The following is a 26711-nucleotide window of genomic DNA, read 5'->3' as shown; positions in this document are numbered from 1 at the left end:
GAAAGAGCTAGGAATACCAAATCAGTTGGTAAATTTAACAACAAGTTGAACGTAGAGTACGAATTCAGGGGGAACTGTCTGAACCTTTTAAAACAAATAATGGTCTGCACCAGGTTGACCCTTTCTCCTGTATACTGATCAATCTGGCTCTGGAAAAAGTAATACGTATGTCACAAATCATAGCCATTGGGATTCAATATTAAATTAGTGCAAATATTGTTGGAAGAACGGAAAACGTTGTATGAGAGGTGTATGTAGCATTAAAAGAATCAGCTACAAAAATGGGTTTAATAATAAATACCAACAAAAGGAAGTATATGAAAATAAGCACGCAACCACAAACCACTACGACTACTTGTTATAGAAAACGACGTCATCGAAGCAGTGAACGAATTTATATACCTGGGAGTGCTCCTTAACACTGAAAATAATACTACCGCAGAGATAAACCACAGAATTTGCACGGCCAACAGATGCTATTTTGGGCTCAATGATACCTGGACTCTAACAAAAATTAATGAAAACATGTTGGGATGTTTCGAAAGAAAAGTACTAAGGCGAATCTATGGAGCAGTGAATAACAATGGAGTGTGGAGAAGACGATACAACTTCAAACTTTATAGAATATACTAGGAACCAGATATCGCAGAACATATTAAGATAGGACGTCTGACATGGATATTGCATTTTTTTGGCAAAATATAACCTTTGATAGCATTTTCAAGATTTACAGATTCCAAGATAGACGATTTAACTAATATAACAACAATATTGATGATTTGATGATGGAAGCAGCATTAAATGCTGTCACAAGACTCTTAAGTTTGCTTTATACAAGGGGTAAATTTAACAGGAAAAATGTTCTCCAACTAAAGACGCGTGTTTTGATATAAATGAATTAAGCTATAAAATATCGAAAATTTAAGGCTTAATAATAAATAGAATAGCTCCATCAAAGCCTTCTTTAATGCAACATATTAAGCGGGTGAATGGCAAGAGAATAAACGGTCATAATCAAGATCTAATAATATTAAATCGTTTGATCCTAATGAATATAGTTAGATTTTACAAAATAATACATTATGTGGGAATTATTTCAAAGGTGATATACGCTTGGACCTTTTGCAGAAATATTATCTAAATGTAAAATTCATTTGCTCATCTAAATGTAAAAACACTAGAAATTGAGCCAGAAATAATATCTGATGACACTGAAATACTTGATGAAGTAATCGATGATGACTTAAAATAAATTAATTTATTCTTTACTGAAACTCATCTATGACATTCATCCGAATTTTACCCCCCTGTTTATTAGACGTAAAAATTCACGTACTAAATGAAAAGTTTGCTAGATAAAATAATAAGGTTAAAGTATATGTGTTAACAAACATTTTTGAGGTTGTACGTTACGATTTCTTTAGTAGAAGCTAAGATATTTTCTTAATATAATAGGATTTAGGATAGGATAGGATAATAGGATTTTTTTCTTATTTTAATTTCTTCTAATAATTTATGTTTAATAGAATATACCACCATGCAAAATGAAAAACTATTCTAAAGTTCAATAAATACTTACGTTGTTTGTGCTACTGCCTGCGACTGGGATGGTGTATTTGACTTAGCATTGAATTCCGAGGGATGTGTTAAAGTCAACTGAAAAGTAGCTTTCAATCCTGGTTCGTCAAAACAAGGGAATGCTCTTCTAGCATTAGTTGACTCAAATTGCGTTGTAGCCAGATACTCTTTAGTACCGTTAATCACATAGTCACTTCTATAAAATCCCTTCATGTTAATTTTTTCCAAATTTCCTTTAAACTTCATATTAAGCGTGTACATCGTACTTGTATTTAGGTTACTGTTTAAAAAAATAGAGATCGTTTCCTTAGTTGAGTTGAGTGTATAATTTTGTACTACAATAGACGGATCAGTAAAAGATATGCTAATGATATTTACAAGTGAATGCAATTGAACAATATTCGTTGGCTCAGTAACACTCAAAGTTATATCAACAGTTCCGTCATAGCTTGTATTCCCTCCAGTTAAAGCCTCCAAGGGAACTGTTAAGCCGATATCATAGTGTGTGGGAATAACTGGTGTTGATAACAGATACTCATTAGTAGAGATTTCTCCTACTGCAGTTCTTTGAACAGGAAAAAGATCTGGATCTGGATCTGAAGCCGCTGTTAAAGCAAGTATTGATAAGAGAAGTATTCCCCCCATGATGCATCTGTAATGAAAAATATAGCATTATTTTTGTTGAGGATATAAAAGTATTTAAACGTACAATACACAAAAAAAGAGGGAAAACGTTATTTAAACTAGCAAAATATAATCTCGTTTACAAGTTTTAAAACGTTTTAATCCATTAACCAAGCTTTTCACCAAATGCATCCACCACTAAAAAACTCCTTTTCAATGGAACAATGCAGTCATTATTTTATTACACAAGCAAGGAGACATAACAGATCTGAAAACTACCGTCCTATCAGTTTGCTTTCACACATATATAAACTTTTCACAGAAGTCTGCAGAATACAACAAACCATTGGCACTGATATTTGGCGACTATCTGAGCAAGCACGTTATAAGCACAAATGGAGAGAAGCTCAGTCATTTAAGATTTGCAGATGATACCGTCTTTATAGCCGATCGTATGGGTGATGCAATAAAAATGTTTGAAAAATTATATCACGCTTCCTTAGAGTTCAGACTAAAGATTAATATGTACAAGACGCAAATATTGACTAATCTGGTGCTAAATCTAAATACTACTGTTGATAGAAGGGGTATTGTGAAGACTGCATCATATAAGTATTTACGACATGAAATTCGGTTGGGCAAAGATAACCAGACATGTGAGCTCCCATATCGTATAGAATTAGCCATTTTAGCTTTTGGTAAATTAAACTATGTATTTAAATCGGATCTACCCATATGCCTCAAAATGAAAATCTCTGACCAATGTGTGTTACCTGAACTCACTTATGGAGCGTAAACATTAAAACTTACAAAAAAGGTACTGAATAAGATAATGATGCGCCAGATAATTTAATTAAAAAAAAAATGTTTTATTTACTAATGTTTGTTTTGTTTGTTACTAATTTAATTAATTTAATTAAAATAAGTTTAATTAACTATGTTATTGAATTCTTAACAAATAGCATTACAAAAAATCGCCAAAATTTTGCTCCTTCGTCGCTCGAACTTTAATTAATAATTGAAGAGTCGGCGGAAAATACGATAAAATTCTTGGACAAAAATAAGTTCAGCAACAGAAATATAGGCTTTTGTGAGCCGGACTCATTGGTATACTTTGCAGTGGAAAAAACGCTAGACTCTCGAGATATCTACGGAACAATCTACTCTCGAGATATCTCTAGCGTCGCCGCGAAGATTGATGAATTTACAATATTCCCGATAATTACTGGCAGTTTGTTGGTCATCGCGTCAGTCAATTTTTAATGTTTATTACTGAGGATTATTATTATATTCACAGAAATACTTATCGGAACGGTACACGTGATTGTGACAAAAATTTAGACTAGAACATTAAGGTTGTTTGTGTCCAAATTGTATGAGTAAAAATTGAGTTTCGTTAAGAAGGTGAAGTGGAAGACAATCGTAAAGAGACGCCTAGCAAAAAATCCAGAGTCGGGCATAAAAAATTCGATAACGCCTCATTAGTACATTCAGAGAAAGGTGTACTGATTCTAGTGTCGACCAAACACTGTTAGATATCCAGGTCTGCTACAAAGCTTTTCTCGCATTACATGGAATCCACCACTGTCTCCACCAACGACTTCTATTAATGCAGTTAACTCTCATTATAGATGTTTAATGTAAGTACCTGTGTTTTCATCACAACAGAGTGTCTTATGGCTATCCAGACACCGTGGGTTAAAAAGGAAGTAATAATGTATGCTCATTGCTCCATCATTTTATCTATTACTATTTAAAGTTTTTTTTAGGTATTTTATTGCATCCCGTACTTCCCGAATTGATGGAGGCTCCAATGGTGTATTGTTGTTTGCTCCTGGAGATGGTTAATTTGGATCTTCTACATCGATAGTAAGTAGTAAGTAGTTCTTTATAATGTTCCAAACACCTTTTCAATACTTCTTCTTTTGTATTGAGTATATGCCCCTCCTTATCCTTGCATAGTCCGATCCTTGGTTTAAATTATTTTCTAGCTTTATTTAGATTTTTATAGAATTTTCTTGTTTGATTTTTCTTTTTTAATGCCTCAAGTTCTTCTTTCAATAAATCTCCAGGAAGTGATAGTATATCCGCGGAACTTATTAAATGCGGAGGTGCAACTCTGACTAATCATATATATAAAATCATATTGAGAGCCTGGAATGAGGAACAAATCCCGGAAGAGTGGTGTATTGGGATCGTTTGCCCGCTACACAAAAAGGGCGATGAATTAGAATGTACAGGCTCCTTAATACAGCATACAAAATATTTTCGAGTATTTTATATGGTCGCCTGAGTGCATATTCAGAGCATCTTCTTGGCGAATATCAAAGTGGTTTTAGGCCTGGTCGATTAACAACAGACCAGATATTTGTGCTAAGGCAAATACTGAAAAAAACCAATGAATTCAATATCGACACATACCATCTTTTCGTAGATTTTAAATCGGCCTATGATAGTGTCCTAAGAAATAAATTGTATGAAGCCATGGATGAATTTCACATCCCTGATAAACTGATAAGATTGGTTAAGGCTACAATGCGTAAAGTTGTTTGCAAAGTCGAAATACAGAGCGAACAATCACAGGCATTTGAAACGCATGTTGGGCTGCGACAGGGAGATGCGCTGGCGTGTCTCCTTTTTAACATAGCTCTGGAAAAGGCGGTCAGGGATGCCCAAATAGACAACAGAGGAAACATTTTTAATAAATCATCCCAAATTTTGGCATATGCAGATGTTGACCTAGTTGCCCGCACAACCGCAAGCTAGAAGAAATGTATACCACCTTGTCAAACGCCTCAAAAAATATGAGTCTGCAAGTAAATGAAGATAAAACTAAGATAATGGCATCAACACCCAACAATAGAGCCAGAAACATCGGCCACCAATTCACGGTTGATAATTCTACCTTTGAAGTGGTGGACAAATTCACATACTTAGGCTCCCTGATCACCAAGGACAACGTCATGACGGAAGAAATCAAGCGAAGAATAATCCTAGCAAACGAATTCTATTTTGGACTGAGTAGACATATGAGAAGCAGAAACTTAAACCAAAAAACAATAATAACTATATAAAAAACCCTTATACAACCAATGTTGACATATGGGTCGGAGACATGGACCATTTCCAAGGCAGATGAAAATCTCCTGCTTATATTTGAACGAAGGATCCTGAGAAGAATATTCGGTGGAATCTGTGAAAATGGTGTTTAGAGAAGGAGGTACAACTACGAGATATATCACAGATATAAACATATATTTGGTGGTAAAAACGTAGTATCCTTTATAAAAATAGGAAGACTAAGATGGGCAGGACATCTGGTAAGATCAGAGCAGAACAACCCTCCTAGAAGAATCCTTATGTCACAACCTGTGGGAAGTAGAAGTAGAGGTAGGCCAAAACTCAGATGGAGGGATGGTGTAGATTAGGATGGTAGACAAATAGGCGCAGCAAACTGGCAACAGTTGGCAATGGATAGAACTGACTGGCATAATAGACTTGGGAAGGTCGAGGCTCTTTTATAGGGCTGTAGCACCAATGCTGATGATTTAAAGTTAAAAAATATTTACAGATTCATGTGGAGGACAAAATAAAAATTATACTATGTTCCACTTTCTACATCATGTGACTCATTCTGGAAAAAGGCTCTAAGATATTCTTATAACATTCCTGATTCAGGGACATTCGTACTCAGAGCGCGATAAGGATTTTGGTATGGACCAAAAATCAAGAACAGAACACCCAAGTGATTGGATCGAGGCTATAAGAACATCCCGTATGAAACCTCAACCGTGATGTTAAAAAAGTATCTCATAAAGATTTTCGATCTTGGGACGAACATATTTCGCTATATAAACAGAAGTGTCCGTTTCCATCTATGTATACTAATAAGAGAACTAAAAATATCGGTGCAGCACCCAAGGCTGGTGTATTATAGGGTTACATACAATGGTACATGGGGTTTGTCAATATAATAGGAAAACTATTTTCTAATAACAGTGCCATGGAGATTCGTCTACTATTTGTTAAGAGGTATTAGTTTATCAGTTTGATACCACTATTTATTGAGAAATATCGTGATTTGACAAAGTTGGCTAAGTTTTGTGGGGAAAGGACCCAATATTTTTTGTTAAATTTATTATACAAAAATACATTATACCAAACTATTAAAAAAATTGCAATCAAAAAATCAGTTAAAAGACTTCAAAATAAAATAAAAGTAGTCAAAGCAGCGCAAAAGGCAGCAAAAGAACATAATAATCAGGCAGAGAAAAAAAAACAAACAAATACAATTATTGAATTAGTGTTACAACCTATAAATTCGTAATGTTATTAAAATGTTTAGGATGACTGTAATACTATAAAAGCCTTTAATTTTATAAAAGTGGAAAAAATAACGTCTAAGGCACTCCTTCTTTCCACTAAATCTGTGAAGCTTCATCGTTTTTCTCCCATAAAAACTAACGTTTATTTGAATTTTGTTTTTTTTTAACTAATAATGGTTTTACTATCAAATTTAATAAATGTGTTCAATTTGTATTATGGCTTGTACTTATATGTATAATTTTTTATAATTTTTAAATGTTTTCTAACTAGTAGGTGTAAGTGTAAAAAATGCTTTGAAGCAAATTATGAAATTTGCGACATTGTGTGCAACATGTGTAATTTTAATTTTTTATCCTTTTTATACTATTTTTTTATTTTGCAGTAAATATGTATATTCTTGTATAAAAGAGCGGCAAATTTTGTTTTGCCCAGGACGCTCAAAACCTTAGAATCAGGCCTAATTACTATATGTACTAATAAACACAATCTGAATAATTTCAAGTGCTGTTAGTTCTATTAGAAATGATCTTATTTACATACATGAAACATATTCTGAGCCATTTTATAACATTTTACAATGTAGCTTCCCCTTATTAGTTTAATAAAGATATGACGTACAATTATGATGCACCACATTAAGGTATTTTTGTGTCTTTGTTTGTACAATATTAGATCTTCATGATTTTTATCTTTATTAATATTTGCACTGTTTATATCATCGGATTAAAAATACTTTTGGTATTTTGATCAAAGAAGTTTTGTTACCAAATGAAATCATTTGAATCTACTGACATTTTTAAGAAAAAATTTCTCATATTTTAAACACAAGTAGGTATATTTTCTTCTTCTTAAGATAACCATATGGATGTTGACGATTAACACGGATATTTTCAGTCTATTTGCTGCTGTTTTAAATAGTTCAGTAGTGAATAGTAAATATTATTTTCTAAAATTACAGAACCAGAAAATTCTTCGTCTACTCGGTCATATCTTCTTCATTCTTTTGTAGCACTATATATCAAAAGTCCATAATCGTTTAAATTACTCTTCGCTTAGTGATCAAAAGTCCTTCAACGAGTGGAGCCGTCGAGTTACCTTCGACATGGGGACCTATCATAAAGAAAATAACGCTCCTCCAATCAAAATCCTGCCGTCAAAAACTTTCGCGCCGACCCCCGCGTCAATCCCAGCGCCAATCTCCACTCTAACCCCCAGCCAGCCTCCACCCAAATCACGTCACCATCGACGGTATAAATGAACCGTCCGCTGTCCCCCGTAGCAGTAATGCATTGATTATTGATCAGTGTAGTAGTGTCTATGGGCTCGGGAGACAGATCTCGGAAGCCCTAAGAAGACATTAGATAGTATGTCGAAAAATCGACGCGGTTAAACCCGGAAGTTTAATATTAATTTTGGTAACAGTATTAATCTTAACTTTAGGTTTAATTGTACTAACCGCGGAAATCTTTCTCTATATCTATATATATATATATATATATATATATATATATATTATATATATATATATATATATATATATATATATATATATTATATATATATATATATATATATATATATATATATATATATATACAGTAAAACCTCCGTTAACCGAAATATTTGGGGGGGAGGCCGTTTCGGATAACAAGAATTTCGGTTAAAAATAAAATTGTTTATTATAGTATTCTTGGTCAAAGTATTAGTATTGAAAAATACTATGAGTTGATTTCGTAATGTTTTCTAATAAGTAAATACAGAATAAAGTAATAAAATTAAGAAAAATGAACAAGTTTAACATGCTTTTTTAAAGAAATCTTCTATTTTCTTTTGCGTTTTTGTTTGACAACGATGTTTTGCAGCTATATCTCTCCATCGTTCATTTGCAGAACGTCATGAGTTTGCCTCATTCGATTGTTCGACAAAACGTAAAGCAATCTGAAAAGGATAAAACTTTGTGCAAAGACAACAAAAATTAAAAACATAGTCGTGTCCCTAACTAATTAAGCCTAACAAAGCTAAGCTAAGCTAACAAAGTTCTTACCTCTATGGCATTGAAAATCATTGAAGGCAGCGCGAGTCGGCTGTCTCGTGCTGCCTGTTGTCTGTTGGGTCGTCATCTTCGTCGTCTGATACGCTCAGGTTGTCTGAATGAAGAACCATATCAATAATGTCCTGGTCGATGAATTCACTTTCTGAGTCATCGGCTGCTTACCACTCACGTATCTCTTCTTGGTTAATTTCTTCACATCCCGGCAAAATGTTTTATTAAAATTTTAATTTTTTCTGTCGTTTCTTTACCATTTTCTTCTTCAGGATATTCAATCAAAATCCTATCAAAAAGTTTGTTCCAGCATTTGAAGATTTGATCTTGGTCCACGACTCAGCATACCAATAAACATGTTTCATTGTTAAAGATTTGAGAATCAACACTTTTGGATTCATTTGTCTTCTGTGATAACAGATGTCCTAAGAATGTTCCTCTATAATGTCTGTTGAATGTCTCTATTACTCCCTGGTCTAACAGCTGACTTAAGCTCGTGACATTCGCTGGCAAAAATCTGACAATTGTCACCATTTTGTAGATTTTGAGGGTGAGGTATCGCATTGTCAACAAGCAACAATGCTTTGATGGGAAGAATTTTTGACTTTAAAAAGGATTTTACACTTGGGACGAATTCATTTTAGAACCATTCTGAAAATAAAGTGGTCGACTGCCATGAGCTTTTTTGGCCTCTATAAAAAGCTGGAAGTGCTTTTTCGAAAATATCTTTTAGAGCTCCTGATTTTTTTGATTTCCCAACACACATAGGCATCAATCAGTGAGTGAAATTAATGGAATTGTTTACGTTTTGCGATAAAAATTTACTTTTTATTGACGAAATTATTGAAACTCAGCCTTTTCGGTTAAACGAGGTTTCGGTTAAGGGAGGTTTTACTGTATATATATATATATATATATATATATATATATATATATATATATATATATATATATATATATATATATATATATATATGTATATATATATATATAATATAAGTTAGAAAATGATGTCAAAATTTTTTAAAACTTAATTTTTTTAAACTTTTTAAAAATTTTTAAAAACTTGCAAGATTGAAAAAAATTAAAGGGATCAACATATTTTTAAAAAAAAAAAACAAAAAATTTCTTCCTGGTGGGGATTTAAACCACGGTCATTATAGGGCTATGGCATTAAGTGTTATTTCCTTATATAGCAATGTAAACATATGTAATAGCGTATTAAACTACCTAAAACTAAAGTTTACTACCTAAAACTAAGTAATATTCAATTATTTATTAAAGAAAATTTATTAAGGAAAGTGTATAAGGAAAAATGTAAAGAGATAGAAGATCTTCAGAACAAATACGACCTATTCAACCTACATAAAAAGGTTAAAGAAATGGCAGGGCTGCAAAAAAGAAACAACAACACAACTTTTTTTGATCAAATGGAAATACTATGATAACGACTGACGAAAAGCTAAAACGATAGAAAGAATATATGGAAGAGCTCTTCGACGACGAAAGAGGAAACCTATAAAACATATCTTTCAAGGACAGAGAAACAAGTATACAAATTACAAAGGAAGAAATATTGTATGTACTAAAGAACACCAGAAACGGAAAAAGCCCGGGGCCAGATCAACTGCCTATTGATATCCTTAAAATAATAGAAAACGAGTACATGGATGTCCTCTTAAAGTTCTTTAATGATATTTATCAGTCGTATCACATACCCAATGAATGGTTGACCTCAACATTCAACCTTAACACCGCATCATAAGTCTGATGTCTCACACACTTAAAATGTTTTTGAAGATCATCTATAAACGCATTTACCAAATACTTGATATGGATATTGAAGAACCCCAATTTGGATTTCGTAGAGGCGCAGGTACCCGTGAAGCTTTCTTTGCATTCAACGTACTAATCCAGAGATGCTTGGATGTGAACCAAGATATGTACGTCTGTTTCATAGATTACAACAAGGCTTTCGATAAAGTCCACCACAAAGAGCTAATGGACGTCCTTAAAGTAAAACAATTACAGTACAATGATCTTCGAATTAAAGACAAACATCAGAAGAGTTCGAAATTAAAAGAGGAGTGCGACAGGGGTGTGTATTGTCACCACTACTATTAAATGCATACTCTGAAGAAATTATGAAAAGAGCCCTTGAGGGAGAAACAGCAGGAATAAAGGTTAATGAAACACCAATTAACAATATTAAATATGCTGACGATACTATCATAATAGCAGACAACCTCCAAGACCTCCAAAAGCTAATGAACAAGAGTATGGAGAAGAATAGGGATTATCAATAAACATCAAAAAAACTAAATTTATGAGGATATCAAAAACCCAAAATAATGATGAATGCCTGACAATTAACGGTAAAACTTTAGAACAAGTTGAAAACTACAATTATCTTGGCACAATAATTAATCACACAAACGATTACTCCAAAGAAATCAAAGTTTGAATAGAGAAAGCACGTACAAACTTAAATAAAATGAGAAAAGTACTTTGTGCAAGAGAACTGAAATTAGACTTGAGAGTTAGACTGGCAAGGTGTTATATTTTCTCGACTCTACTTTGCGGGATAGAAGAATGGACACTTAATGCGCCGACTACTAAAAAGTTGGAAGCATTCGAACTGTGGGTGTATAGAAATATCCTGATGATATCATGGACCGAGCATGTAACAAACAACGAAGTCATAAGAAGAGTCAACAAAAGAATGGAAATATTGGAAACCATCAAGACACGAAACCTGCAATACCTGGGGCATGTTATGCGTAATGAAAGATACAACATACTTCAATTAATTATACAAGGGAAAATCCAGGGCAAGAGAAGTGTAGAAAGGAGAAGAATCTCATGGTTGCGTAACTTGATGGAATGGTACGTTTATGAGTTAATTAATTTATAAACGAAATACATGTTTATAATGTACGCAAAAAGTACATACAAAATTAAAAAAGAATGATCAAAATCCTTTGAATAGATCCAGAGATATAAAAAATTGTAGTAAGTACATAGTTTGAAGATGCGTTTTCATTTTTTGAACGCATAGATAAGTGTTTTCCAATTTTCCAATTTCCATGTCGAAAATTGGAAAACTACAGACCCATCAGCCTACTGTCACACCTGTTTAAAATACTCACCAAAGTCATAACTACTCGACTAACAAGGAAATTAGACGAATACCAACCATATGAACAGGCAGGTTTTAGAAAAGGCTATTCAACTTCCGATCACCTGTTAACCACAAAAATATTAATAGAAAAATGTAACGAATACAAGTTTCCAGTTTTCCTAGCATTTGTAGACTACGAAAAAGCTTTCGATGCCATAGAACACACGGCCGTAATAAACGCAATGCAAAATTGTAGAATAGACAGCAGATATATTAACTTAATAAAAGAAACTATGAACCAAGCTACAGCTACATACTACCTAAATGAAAATGAACACACGAACCCTGTACCATTAAACAGGGGAGTCAAACAGGGAGATACTTTATCACCCAAACTGTTCACCTTAGTTTTGGAGGACGTTTTTAAAAACCTAAATTGGAAATATAAGGGAATAAACATCAATGGCCGCTACCTCAGTAATCTACGATTTGCAGATGACATAATCCTGATAGCTACTGACCTACAAGAAATGCAAACCATGCTTTTAGAACTACATACCGAATCTTCTAAAATGGGACTGAAAATGAATTTAAACAAAACAAAAGTCATGCACTCCGAAGACACCGTGACAATAATAAACGATAAAGTTATAGAAAAAGTTGAAGAATATATATACTTAGGACAAAAAATAATACTAAATAGGGAAATTCAAACTGAAGAAATAAAAAGAAGAAGAAAGTTAGCTTGGGCAGCATTCGGTAAACTGAACTATATACTCAGAAATCAACAAATTCAATTACATCTTAGATCTAAAGTTTTTGATGCATGCATTATTCCGATATTAACTTATGCGCCACAAACGTGGACAATCACAAAAAAGAATATGAATATACTTAGAGTCACTCAACACGCGATGGAAAGAGCAATGCTAGGTATATCACTTAAGGACAAGAAAACAAACACATGGATAAGACAGAAAACCAAAGTCACCGATGTGGTGCAAAAATCATTAAAGTTGAAATGGGAATACGCTGGACATGTAGCTAGGAGCGATCTAAACAAATGGCACAGATCAATTTTAACCTGGAGACCATACCAACACAAAAGACCCAGAGGCAGACCTCCTATGAGATGGACAGATGATCTGAAAAAGACTGCCGGGAAAAATTGGCTACAAGTAGCGTACAATAAAAAACAATGGAAAGGAAGACTTGAAGAGGCTTATGTTCAGATGTGGACGTGAATGGCTAGACGAAGAAGAAGAAGAAGAAGATAAGTGGGTTACCTCTCTACACAATACTACTAGTCTTAATTTAAACCATATTTTTGAAAATTCACAGAGGATCCTGTTAATGTGCAATGTTTGTACATCTTTCTGTACAAAAACTACGAACCTTTTTCTTTTTAATGCCGACAATTTGCTTTCCCTAATTGTAATAAACAAATTAACTGTGATTAAAAAAAAATTAACTTTTTTTTAAATTCCTGTAAAAATGTCAGCTTTTCGAATATAAAAAAAGACTTTAGTCTTTAGCAATAGTTTAAAAATGCTAAATGGTTAGAAATACAAAATAACCGTAATTTTGCGAAAGGATTTTGCATTGTACAAATGTTTTTTCACTTTTTTTGATATATATTGACATTTAGCTCTTAAACTTTTATTTGGTATGCGTAGAATTACCCTATTTTCATTACTTTCTGACTAATGTTATTGTAAAAAAAGTCTCAAAGTAAACAAAACTTTTAAACTAATTGATGAATCGATCTAAAATATAGGTTGATTTTTTACAATAGTTATAAACAAATAACGTTTTTGCCTTATTTTGCAGTTTTTGAAGCAACAAAATAATTTTACAACTTTTAGAATCGTTATTTTACAGCATTTTTTATGTTTTGAAAGAAAAAGTTTTGTAATTTTTCCTCAAATATTAAGCTTTTCAGTGGTAAGAAAAATATCGAAAAAATGGCATTTTTTACACTAACTGTTTAATAATTAAAAAAAAGACATATATGTTTTCTTTATATAGGCCTATAATTTGTCACAATCCCGGAAGAATTCTTATTTCCCCGAGCTATAACCTACGTCATATACAGTAGAACCTCGATAACTCAAACCTCAATAACTTAAAAACCTCTATAACTTCAAAAAATTATATGTTCCCTTCCCATCGGAACCCAAAACCTCTACAAATTAAAATACACAACCTCTATAACCGAAATTAATAATCTCAGTATTGACCAGAGATGTATTGACCCTCAGCAACTTAAAGAGATGTTTCCATAACCTCTATAACATAAAATTGTTTGCCAATGAGTCATTTCGAAATAACGTGCTTTTGGTCATATTGATTGTTTACACGTGTTCACTTAATGTAAACTATATAACATTCTATTGTTTTCTTCTTGGAATCTCTTAAAAGCTGTATTTGCGGTGGCGGTTAGGATTAGGACAACAGCTTACTGTATCATAAGTTTTTGATCACTGTCCTAGAAACATCGCTTAAAGGCGGGTACACATATGCGAGCAGAACTGTTCGCGAACCGTTTGTAAACGCTATATTCGTTAATTTGTACGACGGGACGAACCGCTAGCGAGCTGTTCGTTCGTTGCTCGTCAGGAACCACAGCATGTCGGTTTTTGGGACGAACACAAAGAATGTTCGCAGAACTATAAATTGTGTCTATAAATTGTTTCTGCCAAGTGTACGATGATATCATTCTGTTAAACAAAATTGCTGAACGAGCGCGGCTTATCTAAGTAGCGAGAGAAATTAATAACAGATAATGTAAACAAAATACCGAAATGTTTAGAATAACGAAGTAAATTAATTCTTGGTTTGTTATTAGATAGTTAGGGTATTGGATAGCCTGAACATAAACATATTTTAGACGAACTCTTCGCGAACAGCTCACGAGCAGTTCGCAAACAGTTCGGCTCGCATATGTGTACCCACCATTACGTACTGCGTGATAACTTAAAATTAGTTCAAAAAGAAAATTAACAACGCTGATACGCTGCATATGCTGATAAATTAAAAGCTATAGAAGTAGTGAAAAATGGATTCGAAAACAAAAGAAGTTGCGGCTCAGTTTGGAATACATGAGAGTACAATATCAATTATCATTAAAAAAAAGCTGAACTATCGAAAAAACAAGAACCAGGAGACAATCTTCAATATAAAAAACGAAAAATTGCTGAATTCCCTAATTTTTAACAGTGCTTGTTTACGTGGTTAAAACAGTGTCGAAACAAAAACATCAGTATCAGCAGACCCATACCGAAAGAAAAAACTGTAGAGTTCGCTAATTCATTAAAAATCGATAATTTTAAAGCCAGCAATGGCTGGTTAGATAATTTCAAGAAACGGTTAGACTTTTCCTTCATTGAAGTGGAAGAAAATTTCTTCCACATCAATGAAAGAAAAACACATGAAAAATTGTGCGGCAAAAGTACGAGCGTAAGCAAATCAGTCTGCCAAGAATGGAAATATGAAATGCATAATTTAGTGAATAATAATTATGATTCCAATAATGTTTTTATTGCTGACGAAACGGGTCTATTTTTTAAATGTCTTCCCGACAAGACATTAATATTCAAAATGAAAAATGTCATGGAGGAAAATACAGCAAGGAATGACTTACGATTCTGCTTTGTGTAAATTCTCTGGGCTCAGAAAAACTGAAACCTTCAATCATAGGTAAGTCAAAAAAACCTCGGTGTTTTGCAGGCTTAAAATCACTGCCCATAGATTACGAAGCCAATAAAAAAGCATGGATTACAGCAGAACTTTTTAAAAAATGGCTGATTAATATAGATAAGTAAATGGTAACTTCAGATAAAAAAATTATTCTGTTCATCGACAACTGCACAGCACACGGGGACATACCACCATTAAAGGCAATCAAAGTATAATTTCTTCCACCAAACACATCACAACTTCAACATTTGGATCAGGGTATAATTCAAAATTTTAAAACACTATACAAAAAAGAAGTTGTTAGAAGAATGATAGCTGATATGGAGCAAATACGATTTGTTCTATCAATGTTCTTCAAGCAATGAGGATGGTGGACAAAGTATGGCGAAACATAACAATCCTCACAGTGAAAACTGATTTAGAACCTGTGGTTTTTCTTCAGAACCTGAAGAAATCATTGATAAGAGGAAGATAATAATGTACCTGAAGATTGGAATAACCACATGTCTGGGTTAAAGATTACTTTTGACGACTTCGTTACTTGCGATGATAAAGTAGTCACAGCAAGGACGTTAACAGAGGAAGAAGTATTAGAATCAGTTAACAACTGCATTGAAAGTAATAAAGACGATGAATTTAACGACAGCCCACAAACTTTATCTACGAACGTATCAATCATCGAAGAAAAAAGTACTACAACGACTGTACGATCATTTATAGAGCAGTGTAGCAACATAAAAGATAACGTATTCTCTTCTCTATTTATCGTTGAAAATCAAATCGATTTCGAAACTATCAATTGTTTAAAACAAAAGAAAATCACAGATTTTTTTTAGTAGACTATACCTTTAATTGTTGCTTTAACTTTATATAACTTGCATAATAAATTAATGTAGTGTATGTAGTAATGTAGTGTATAATAAATGCCTATACATATTTTATTGAACTTCTTACCTATATTAATTCATCTCAACATAGAGCCTTGATAACTTAAAAGCTCTATTTTTATAACTTAAAATATTTGGTTTTTCCCTTGGACTTTAACTTATCGAGGTTCTACTCTAAAACGAGTAGAGCACATTTCTCAGATATTATATTTCTGGATTATCGTTGTATTTTAACAGTTAAACAAAAGTATTCCGAAATACGTAAAAATGAAACCGTTAGTTTACCGAACAGTCGATTTACCATTAACATAATTAAACATAATTTTGCTGACAAAGATAAAAATAGCGTCAACTGCGTCTACAGCTACAAATCGTCAGCGCCGTTTAAAACATCTTTTGTTGTTAAAAGTAATACTGAACGGTAGATTTTTAAAATATAGTGAAATATTGTTTAGTAAAATCTATATAGTAAAATAGTATAAAAGTAATACTTTTATACTACTAAAAAATAACAGTATAATGAGAAGATTATATCTTGGACAATTATTACAACATGATTTGCATTGCTTACCTTTTCTGAGGCCGTTTTCACTATAAACACATCTCCATATTCTTGTGACTGTATAAGACCAATACCAGATGTTTAAAATTTTTGAATAAAGTAATCAATTAGGTGTCTTTTATTATTTTCATTTATAAAAAACTCGTCCGGTTTTGATAATAGTTTTGAGTCTTCTTTTACCTGTACTACAGGGCCAGCTCGTTTAGTATGGCGTACTGTTTTAGCACTTTTTGTGGACACCTTTTTCAAGCTGTCTAAGTATTCATCAAAATTACTGTACAATTGGTATAATTGAGTGTTATATCATTAACACATTTTTACCTATTTTATTGAAAGTATTGAGATTCCATATAATTGTAGTAACTACTTGATCGTCAATAAAGTAATACATCTTGTCAAGAGAATCATCTACAATCGATGTAAAAAATCATAGAGATCCGATTTTTTATATTTTCATATGCTCAAACCATCAAATAATGACGGTAGTTATGGCAGTAACTTTTATTATATAAATTATATATAAATTCTTCGTTATTTAGTTTTAGTCCAGTCGTCAGAGATTTGACCCCTAAAAATCATACGAACGAGCTAAATTTTGCCGAAAATATTAAATTTGGGACCCCAAAAAAACTGCAAAAATGTTTACTACTTTTTCTCCTGGCTTTCCCCTAAAATCTTCTCGTAGTGAAGTAAAAACGCAAAAAAATTGATTTACCCAGAATTGTTTTAAATAAAAAATGTTGCTTAGATAATTTTAGCAGTTTATTAGCAGTTTTTGTGTAGAATGAATGAACCGAAAAAATTGCACTGAAACTGCACTCCTTAAAAGGCAAATGAAATAATATCAAAACAGTAGTACTGATAGCGGCAGTGTCCACCCTGGGAAACAAGAAAAAGGCGAGAAGTGGAGCATGGTTTGTTGACGAGTGCAGACAAGCAACGAAGGAGGAGAGAAATGAAGCACACAAAATGTATATAACAAAAAGAACAAGGGAAAGACGAACATCATTTGAAGTCGCAAGACGGAAAGCAGACAAGATATGTAGAAATAAAAAAGAGCCTATGAAAATGGACAAATAAAAAAATGGAAGAAAATTTCAAAAACAACGAAATTAGGGGGGCTTACGAATACCCAAAAAAAGTTAAAAAGAGGGTATAAACATCAAACAATTATATGTAAAGATGAAAGTGGGCAAATAATCAGTAACCCACAGAAAGTCACAGAAACCTGGAAGCATTATTTTCAGACCCTACTTAGTACACAAGTAGACATAAAAAATGAAATGGGTACGAACTATGTAGAATAGGAATAAAGTAGAGAATGGAGTAGAAGCTACAACCATAGAGGAAGTTGTCGAAGCTATTAAGACCCAGAAAAACAATAAAGCCCCGGGAGTTGACGAAATACCAGCAGAATTGTATAAGGTAAGTGGCGACCACCTAGCAAGTCACATACATGCGCTCATCAAAGACATATGGCAAGAAGAGAAAATACCTGACGACTGGAAAAAAAGTATAGTATGCCCGATCTACAAAAAAGGAGACGAAGTCCAGTGCAAAAAACTACCGTGGAATTTCTCTACTATGTACAGAATATAAAGTCCTCACGTATATTATAAACCAGTGGCTCCAACCACTAGCAGAAAATATTATTGGAGAGTATCAGACGGGCTTCCGACGGGGAAGATCGACACTGGACCAAATATTTACAGTCAAACAGATCTTGAGTAAATCATGGGAACATGACATTGATCTTCACAACGTGTTTGTAGACTTCAAACAGGCATACGACTCAGTCAAAAGGAACAAACTCTACAATATATTGACTGAATTTGCAATACCGCACAAGCTAATTAGACTCATTAAAGTCACAATGGATGAAACTCAGGCATGTGTACGAATAAAAAACCATAGGACAGACTTTTTCAAAATTTTTCAGGGATTAAAGCAGGGAGATGGCTGGCCCCAACTTTGTTTAACCTGGTACTGGAGTATGCGGTTAGGCAAATGCAAACTGGACGAGGAAACCTACTGACCAACCGAACGGTTCAACTGGCCGCTTATGCCGATGGTACTAATATAATGGGTAGAACATGAACAGAAGCACAGGAAACATATGCAGAATTTAAAACGCAAACAAAAGGCTAGGTCTGGAAAAAAGAAATGATGAAAGAAAGAAAGAATGATACAGAAAAAACAAATGATACAGACGAGAATAAATATAATCCCACAAAACATTATACATGAAGATCACATTGAAACGGGTGGAAAGTTTACATACCTGGGAGTAGAAATATATGCCGACGAATCAGAAGATGGAGAAATACGGAAGAGAATAATTCAGGCAAACAGAGCTTATTTTGCTCTCTCCCATATATTTCGATCTAAAAATGTCCACCGAAATACAAAGATGAGAATCTATAAAAAATTAATTTGACGATTAGCATGCTATGGCAGTGAAGCATGGGTCCTGAAAGAAACATCCAAAAGCAAACTCGACACATTCGAAAGGAAAGTATTGAAAAGAATACTAGGACCTTTGAGGGAAAAGGGAATCTTTAGAAGTCGATACAACAACGAGCTTTATCAACTTTATAAGGAAGCACCACTGTCAGACTTCATTAGAATACAAAGACCGGACATGTGATAAGAATGGTAGAGGATAGGCTACCAAAAAGAGTACTGAATGCTAGAACGCAGGAAAAGAGACCGGTTGGAAAGCCAAGAAAGCACTGGGAAGACACAGTAAACAGCGACGCACAAGCCCTTTTAGGAGTTCGTGTATGGAGAAGATCAGCCACAGACAAGCAAGGGTGGAGGCAAAAAATAAAAAGGACCAAGGCTCAATTTGGGCTGTATTGCCGTAGAAGAAGAAACAAAAGAAGATAAGTACTTTTGAAAAATATACTAGTGTAATTCAAATAGAGCAAAATGAAAAAAATGAAAAAGACAGAAAAGATTTGATTTCACGTTCAAAGCGTCTATGTATTTATTGATACGTATTTCGACTTAATAAGTCTCCTCAGAATAGTTATTCATAGCCGTTCTTAACGTGAAAAATAATCTTCTCTGTCTTATTAGAAGCAACAATAACATGGCTTCGTTATGGACGCAATAGCGACATCTGATAGAAAAATCGGTAAGATAGTTTCGAAACAAATTCAGATTTCTGCTTTAATCTGGAGCCTTCTAAAAATTGCAAGGCATGGCCAAACGATGATAAAGATGGTAATAGAGACATGGGGAATCTAAAATTTGCATTCCACGACATGTCTATTCATCTAAGCAGAAATCCTAACGAATTTGTTTCTCGTACTCATACAGAGTAGATCCGAATAAAATGAAAAAGAAAATTTGTTTCGAAACTATCTTACCGATTTTTCAAAAAGAGTAGTTTTAAACGTTTCAAATTGTTTGTAATTTAAAAGTTTAAATTTAGCGTTTTTTAAGCATATTTCCAATGCCTTACATTTGTTGCTAAAACTCAAAACTGAAATGTCATACTATAGGTTTTGAAGATTAGACTCTAATAATTAAAACTAAATAAGGGCCGGTCAATGAAAGAAATAATTTGTATTAATCTGATGAGAATAATAAAAAATGGCAAAAATCGCGTCATGTTTGTTTATTTAACACGTTTATAAAAATTAAGGTTATTTGTGGCAAAATACAAAACTTGTATACGAAAGCTGCACTTTTTACCTTTAAAACGCATGTTGATTTTTGTCGATCGGACAGTCAGATCAAAAGATATCGAATTTTTACCGTCGAGCTGATACAAATTTGTCGAGCTGAGAAACCGGTTCATTCTACACAAAATTTAATAAACATTTTTGTTCAAAATTATCTTAGCTATACTTTTTATTTAAAATATTTTTTATGGTGTACAAATTCTTGGTAAATAGATTTTTTTCTGTTTTCCTCCCTCTACGAGGGGTGTTATGGGGGAAAACCCGAGGGTAAAAGTGGTAAAAGTTTTGCATCTTTTTTGTCTTCCTAAAATTGACATTCTCTGAAAAATTCAGCTTGTTTGAAGGATTTTTAGAGGTTAAATGGCATTTTCGTCTCTGACGACTGGAGTATTTACATTAAAGCAGTTTTCAACAATCAACAATCACATTATTTTATCCTAAATTAATTGTAGGAATTAGACTTTGAATTTTGTTTTGAAGCTATTTTCTTGTGACATCTTAATGCAATCTACTATTAATATTGGGAATAAGTCACAATTTGCTTTAAACTGTCTAAAAATTGCAAAAGGCAAATATTGCATACGAAAGCTTCGCTCCTTTAAAACGCATTTTAATTTTTGTCGATAGGACACTATGATCAAAATATATTGAATTTTTACCGTCGACTTAATACAAAGTTTATTTAACACGTTAATTTCGGGTGCGTAATTGACATTTAAAAATCACCGGTCGCTTTAAGCGTTGTTTCCGAGAGAACGGCTCTTCCTACGAAATTTTTAAGTAAAATGTTTGTTCAATGTTATCTTAGCTACTATTTTTGTTTGAAACATTTTTTTCTACGGCGCAGCGTACATATTCTTGGTAAATTGATGTCTCCCGTTTCCCTTCACCTACGAGGAGAAGTTTTAGAAAAAAAAAGCCTGGATATAGGGATGACAAACTTTTTTGCATCTTTTTTTGGGTCCCAAAACTGACATTCATAAAAAAATTCAGTTTTTTTCGTATTATTTTTAGAGATCAAATAATACGTGTTATTGGACTATTATAATTTTAACATATGTACATTAAATAAGTACTGTATGTAATAAAAATTTTCGATAGTTAAAACTAAATACATATAGTGCGAATTTGTAATAAAAGGTTATAAACTGTGATAAATAGACTAATTAAATCTCACACAGACATTAATAAAAGCTTTACTTACTTAGTTGATAACAACACGAGTGTAGACTGTAGAGAAATCACAAATTAAAAAGATTTTGTTCTATTTTATCTTATCAGAAAATGATAATGTTAAATAAAGCTTTTGTAATAAACGCGGTGTGAAATTTTAATTAAATTTTATTAGTATAATTTTTATTGTGTTGAAATATTATTTGCTCTAATTTTGGCATAAAAATTTATTCTTAGCACATACAGTACTTTACTTACCTAAACAAAAACCATGTAGAGAAACGTAGGTAAGGAAAGAGTGGTTGACTAACTGCTTCATAAGACCCAGTTTCATATGCTCTCTCTCCCTCTTTGTATATTTGTGTCTCTCTTGCCGTCGCGATGTGTCAGGCATCCAGAACTAGACGTAGGCCTCCTTCATGACTCTTATCTTGTTCCTAACCTATATTTCCTTAATCGAATTTTATCTTTTTTAGGAAATTACACCACCTTTATATATGTATATGTTACTGTGAAAGTCCTAAATCCAGTAAATGTCGAGATACACCAGTGCATGTCCCCAAGTCGCTTGGCATATGTTCGAATTATTGGTTAAATACCATATTTTCTAACATTCACCGGTAAATGTCGAAATACAATAAACATTTTTGGTGTATGTTAAAAACATATTTTTTATCAAGTAAAAATAAAAAACTATTTGGGTATGTTTTTAATATGGATTTTTTTTTTATTTGGAAAAAACATATAATTCACATCAACCACGCAGGGTTATTAGTGGAGTAACGTACACAAGAGTTCATTTTATTTACATTAAATAATTAAATAGATGTATATAAACGTAAATCTTTTAAATAATTTATTATATGGTCAGTGTTTATGGTTAAAGTGGTTTTGATGTCATCTTCCATCTAAGATCAGAATAGCCATGATGATTGCCAACCTCCGTCGCGGAGATGGCACGTGAAGAAGAAGAGATTCCATATTTTCTTCTTGTTTCTTCGTGGTACTGGCAGTCAATCAGAATATGCATCACCGTCAATGAGAGAGAACATTTTCTGCAGGTTGAAGAAGATTCTTTGTTGATTAAGAATTTATGGGTCAGTGCAGCATGTTCAATTCTTAGTCGGTTAGTTATTACTTGGTACCTTCTATTGGATGGATTATTCAAGATGGTCTTCACAAGGGGATAAATCTCATATAGTTTGGTTCCTGAATCTTTCCAGTAGTCTTGCCATATGTTCATACAGTGGTCTTTAATTAGGTTTTTGAGATCAAAGTATGGGTAATTTCTTGATTTGGTTGTGTATTGTGAGTTTATTCGACTTGTGTTTGCTAGGTTGTCCACTTTCTCATTTCCAGCTATTCCTAGATTCGTCGGTACCCAGATAAATGCTACTTTCCAGTAGTCTTGCCATATGTTCATACAGTGGTCTTTAATTAGGTTTTTGAGATCAAAGTATGGGTAATTTCTTGATTTGGTTGTGTATTGTGAGTTTATTCGACTTGTGTTTGCTAGGTTGTCCACTTTCTCATTTCCAGCTATTCCTAGATTCGACGGTACCCAGATAAATGCTACTTTCCAGTAGTCTTGCCATATGTTCATACAGTGGTCTTTAATTAGGTTTTTGAGATCAAAGTATGGGTAATTTCTTGATTTGGTTGTGTATTGTGAGTTTATTCGACTTGTGTTTGCTAGGTTGTCCACTTTCTCATTTCCAGCTATTCCTAGATTCGACGGTACCCAGATAAATGGTTGTTTTCGAGTCGATTGAATTATATTTATCTCATTTTTTATAGCCCGAAATATTGTATTTGTAGGGTATATTTGTTTTACACCTAATAGAGCATTTAAGGAGTCAGTGATGATGACACATTTATTCTCACTACACGTTTGGAAGAAAATTAAGGCTTCCAAAATGGCTGTGGTCTCGCCTGTGAGGATGCAGCAGTTTGTAGGTATGAATATAGTGTGAGTAGTGTATTTACAGTAGTATGCAGCAGCGTATGGAGTAGAGGCTTGGACAAAACAGTTGACCACAAAAAACATCGAAGCTTTCGAGATGTGGTGCTATAGGCGCATTCTCAGAATATCATGGATGGACCGCGTCACTAACACGCAAGTACTCCAAACTTTAGACAAAAGATGCGAAATTCTAAATGAGATAAAAACTAGAAAGATGGAATACTTGGGGCACATTGTGAGAGGTGAAAAGTACGAACTTTTAAGAAATATCATGCAGGGCAAAATTAAGGGCAAAAGAAGTGTGGGAAGAAGAAAAATATCGTGGCTTCGTAATCTACGTGAATGGTTCGGGTGTAGTTCGATTGAACTTTTTAGGCGCGCTGCTAACAAAGTCGCAGTGGCCATGATGATTTCCAATCTCCGCTAGGAGTGGCACAAGAAGAAGAAGAAGAAGAAGAAGCAGCAGCGTGTCCGTCATAAACTTTGGAGACATCACTGAAAAATTTGGAGGTAATTAGGATAATGAGATATCACTTCGGAGTACAAGTGTTTAATGAAAATCGGATTTGTAGTTGATTTGGGGAATTTGGTGAGGGTCAATTTGGCAAGTCAATGGTAAGTGGTTGGATTGTCCATGGAGGAAAATTTACACTGACTTGTCAAGATCGATTTAGCTTATCCATATCAAAGTTAGAAGATTTTATTCGTTGTATAAGGGGAGTACTATTTTTAGTTAGTTCTGTAGAACCAATACTGGGATGGCAAATTTGGGAGAATACTGGATGTTGTTTCTGTGCTGATATTTTCCCTATATAGTTTAGGGAGAATTAGTCATCCCTTAATTATCCTTCAATTAGTGATGATTCGTCAGTTTCGTAAGCTGAAGAAGGGTTAAGGTTTATTTTTTTCTTTAATCGGGTGATATTATTTTTTAATCTAGAATTTTGTGTGTAACAATAAACAAAATTAAGGATCTGAATTAGTTCCTCTGGTTCATTGGAGTTATCTTTAGAAGTTAATTCAGGGTTATGAGAGTTTAAAACATTTTCCATAAAATCACATATTTCATTGAAATTTAGTATATAAAAATGTATGAGGTGATGTATTTTCGATTTTGTCTTTGATGGATTCTAGGGAGTGAATGACATCTTCGAGGGGGGTTTTGGAAGAGGTTTTGTGTTTCTTTTTTGGTTTATATTGTTTAGGGGCTATTTTGGGTTTTTAGGGTTTATTTTGGTTTGAAAACGGATGAGTCGGTGGAGTCGGTTTTTGGGTTGTCTTCGTTAATTTCAGAAGATATGTTACGTCTTTTTAGCTGTTTAGAATTGACTGCATTATTTAAGGTTATTGGTGTTTCTGGTGTCGTTGTATTTTCAGTGTTATTTACAGCTGGTGCTTTTGGTTGGGAAGAAGAATACGAAGTGTTTGGATTATCTTTAGACATATTTTGGATGAGGTCGATTTCCGTAGTATTTTCAGTGTTATTTACAGCTCGTGATGTTGTTTTAGAAGAAGAAGATGAAGTGTTTGGATTATCTTTAGATATGTTTTGGATGAGGTCAGCTTCCGTAGATTGATATATTTTATCATTAGGTTCATTAGGTTTAGATAATGACGATGTGGTTTGAGTTGAATCTGAGAGGGAGTTGAATTAGTTTGGTTTGAATTGTTAGCGCATTCTGATTCTTGATGACCAATGGTTTTACATTTGGAGCAACTGAATCCGTCTATAAAGAGAAATACCCGGTAGGAAGTATTATCATGACTTATGGTAAAAGAGTCAGGAATAGACATATTTTCCAGGGGTGTAATGAATTATTGCTTTCTAAAGCTCAGAACATGGCTGTACTCACTTTCAGACATACCTACTCAAAGGAAAGTCATTTTGCATACAGTGTGAATACCAAGTTTTTGTAATTCTTCAATTCAAATGTTCAATTATTTCGTTCGGGATTGTAGGACATGCATTAGATATTAGAAGTCTCTGGGCTGGAGAAATTAATCTTCTTACTTCGACTTGACATCCATTTATTTCGATATATTTATAAGAATGAAGAAGAGCATCAACAGTGTTTTTGAAGAGATGTATATGCATATCCTATTGTTAGCAATTCTGGAGGCAAAAAGTACATTAACTGGACCCACTAGTGATCCAACAGCTACGACGTAATCATGGATTTTTGTACCTTCAATGCTGGAAATGACTATTGCTTGTTTTGTTGGATGTTTAAAATAATTTACGACATCTGAGTAACTGTGTTTAGTGGAGTTGTGTGTAGTATTATTGTTTGTGCAGTATGAAGTCATTTGATTAATTTTCTTGAAGAAGAAAAGCCGGTAAGAAATAGACTATATAATATAAATATAAATAATAATAACAATAAAGAGTTAAAAATAGATACCAGGTATCTCTATATAATATAATAATAAAATAATAAGTTACACGATTACAAATATTAAACTTCAATTTTCTCAAATTCAACTTTAATCGACATTCCTTGTTATTACCCCTAGGTATTCATGTGAGTTTCGAAAAGTATATCAAACAACTCTTCATTTATAAAATAATACTGCAGATTGATTTCTCATGGTCTTAATGGCACAATTGACTTGTCGTTATCAGTATTGTTTAAAATGTCAAAATGTTTTAAACGTCTGTAGTCCAAAGGTGTACTGCACTTACTATTAGCAGAATTCACTTCCAACACTATTTTAGAGTATCTTTCTTAAGAAAAATAGAAATAATTATCTTCTCGTTTACTTTCACTAAGGGCATATAATTTTTGAAAAACCTGATCACGATTTACTGCTGTAGCCGTTTATACTACTCAACAATTGAAGTGGATAATTTTAAAATTCCTAAAATTAACATATAAAACTATTTTCAAAATAATTGCCTGTACTATACTCTATATGCTATCTTTATTGCCAATATTTTTTACATGAGGTTTTTGTCTCCCTATTCTTATCGGCCCTTATCTCGTACAAAGAGAGACATGTTGTTCCAAATATGAATATATCATTCGTATAAAAGTGCTTGTA

At 33.3% G+C, this 26711-nt stretch overlaps 1 protein-coding gene across 1 annotated transcript in view; it reads right to left on the bottom strand.

Moving 5' to 3' along the window:
• The window catches only part of LOC140446600 (uncharacterized), a 204139-nt gene extending 187049 nt beyond the window's left edge, over positions 1–17090 (bottom strand). Inside the window, exons 1-2 of the mRNA XM_072539171.1 lie at positions 16851–17090; positions 1580–2230 (exon numbers count right to left, since the gene is read on the bottom strand). Of these exons, the coding sequence (XP_072395272.1) occupies positions 1580–2223 (644 nt within the window). The 5' untranslated portion in view covers positions 2224–2230; positions 16851–17090. The remainder of the gene's footprint in view (positions 1–1579; positions 2231–16850) is intronic.
• Positions 17091–26711: the final 9621 nt, after the last annotated feature.

This window comes from Diabrotica undecimpunctata, chromosome 7 (assembly GCF_040954645.1).
Source record: "Diabrotica undecimpunctata isolate CICGRU chromosome 7, icDiaUnde3, whole genome shotgun sequence".
Classification (NCBI taxonomy): domain Eukaryota; kingdom Metazoa; phylum Arthropoda; class Insecta; order Coleoptera; family Chrysomelidae; genus Diabrotica; species Diabrotica undecimpunctata.
Note: the sequence above shows the minus strand (reverse complement) of the source record. Positions and strands in the feature narration are given on the sequence as shown.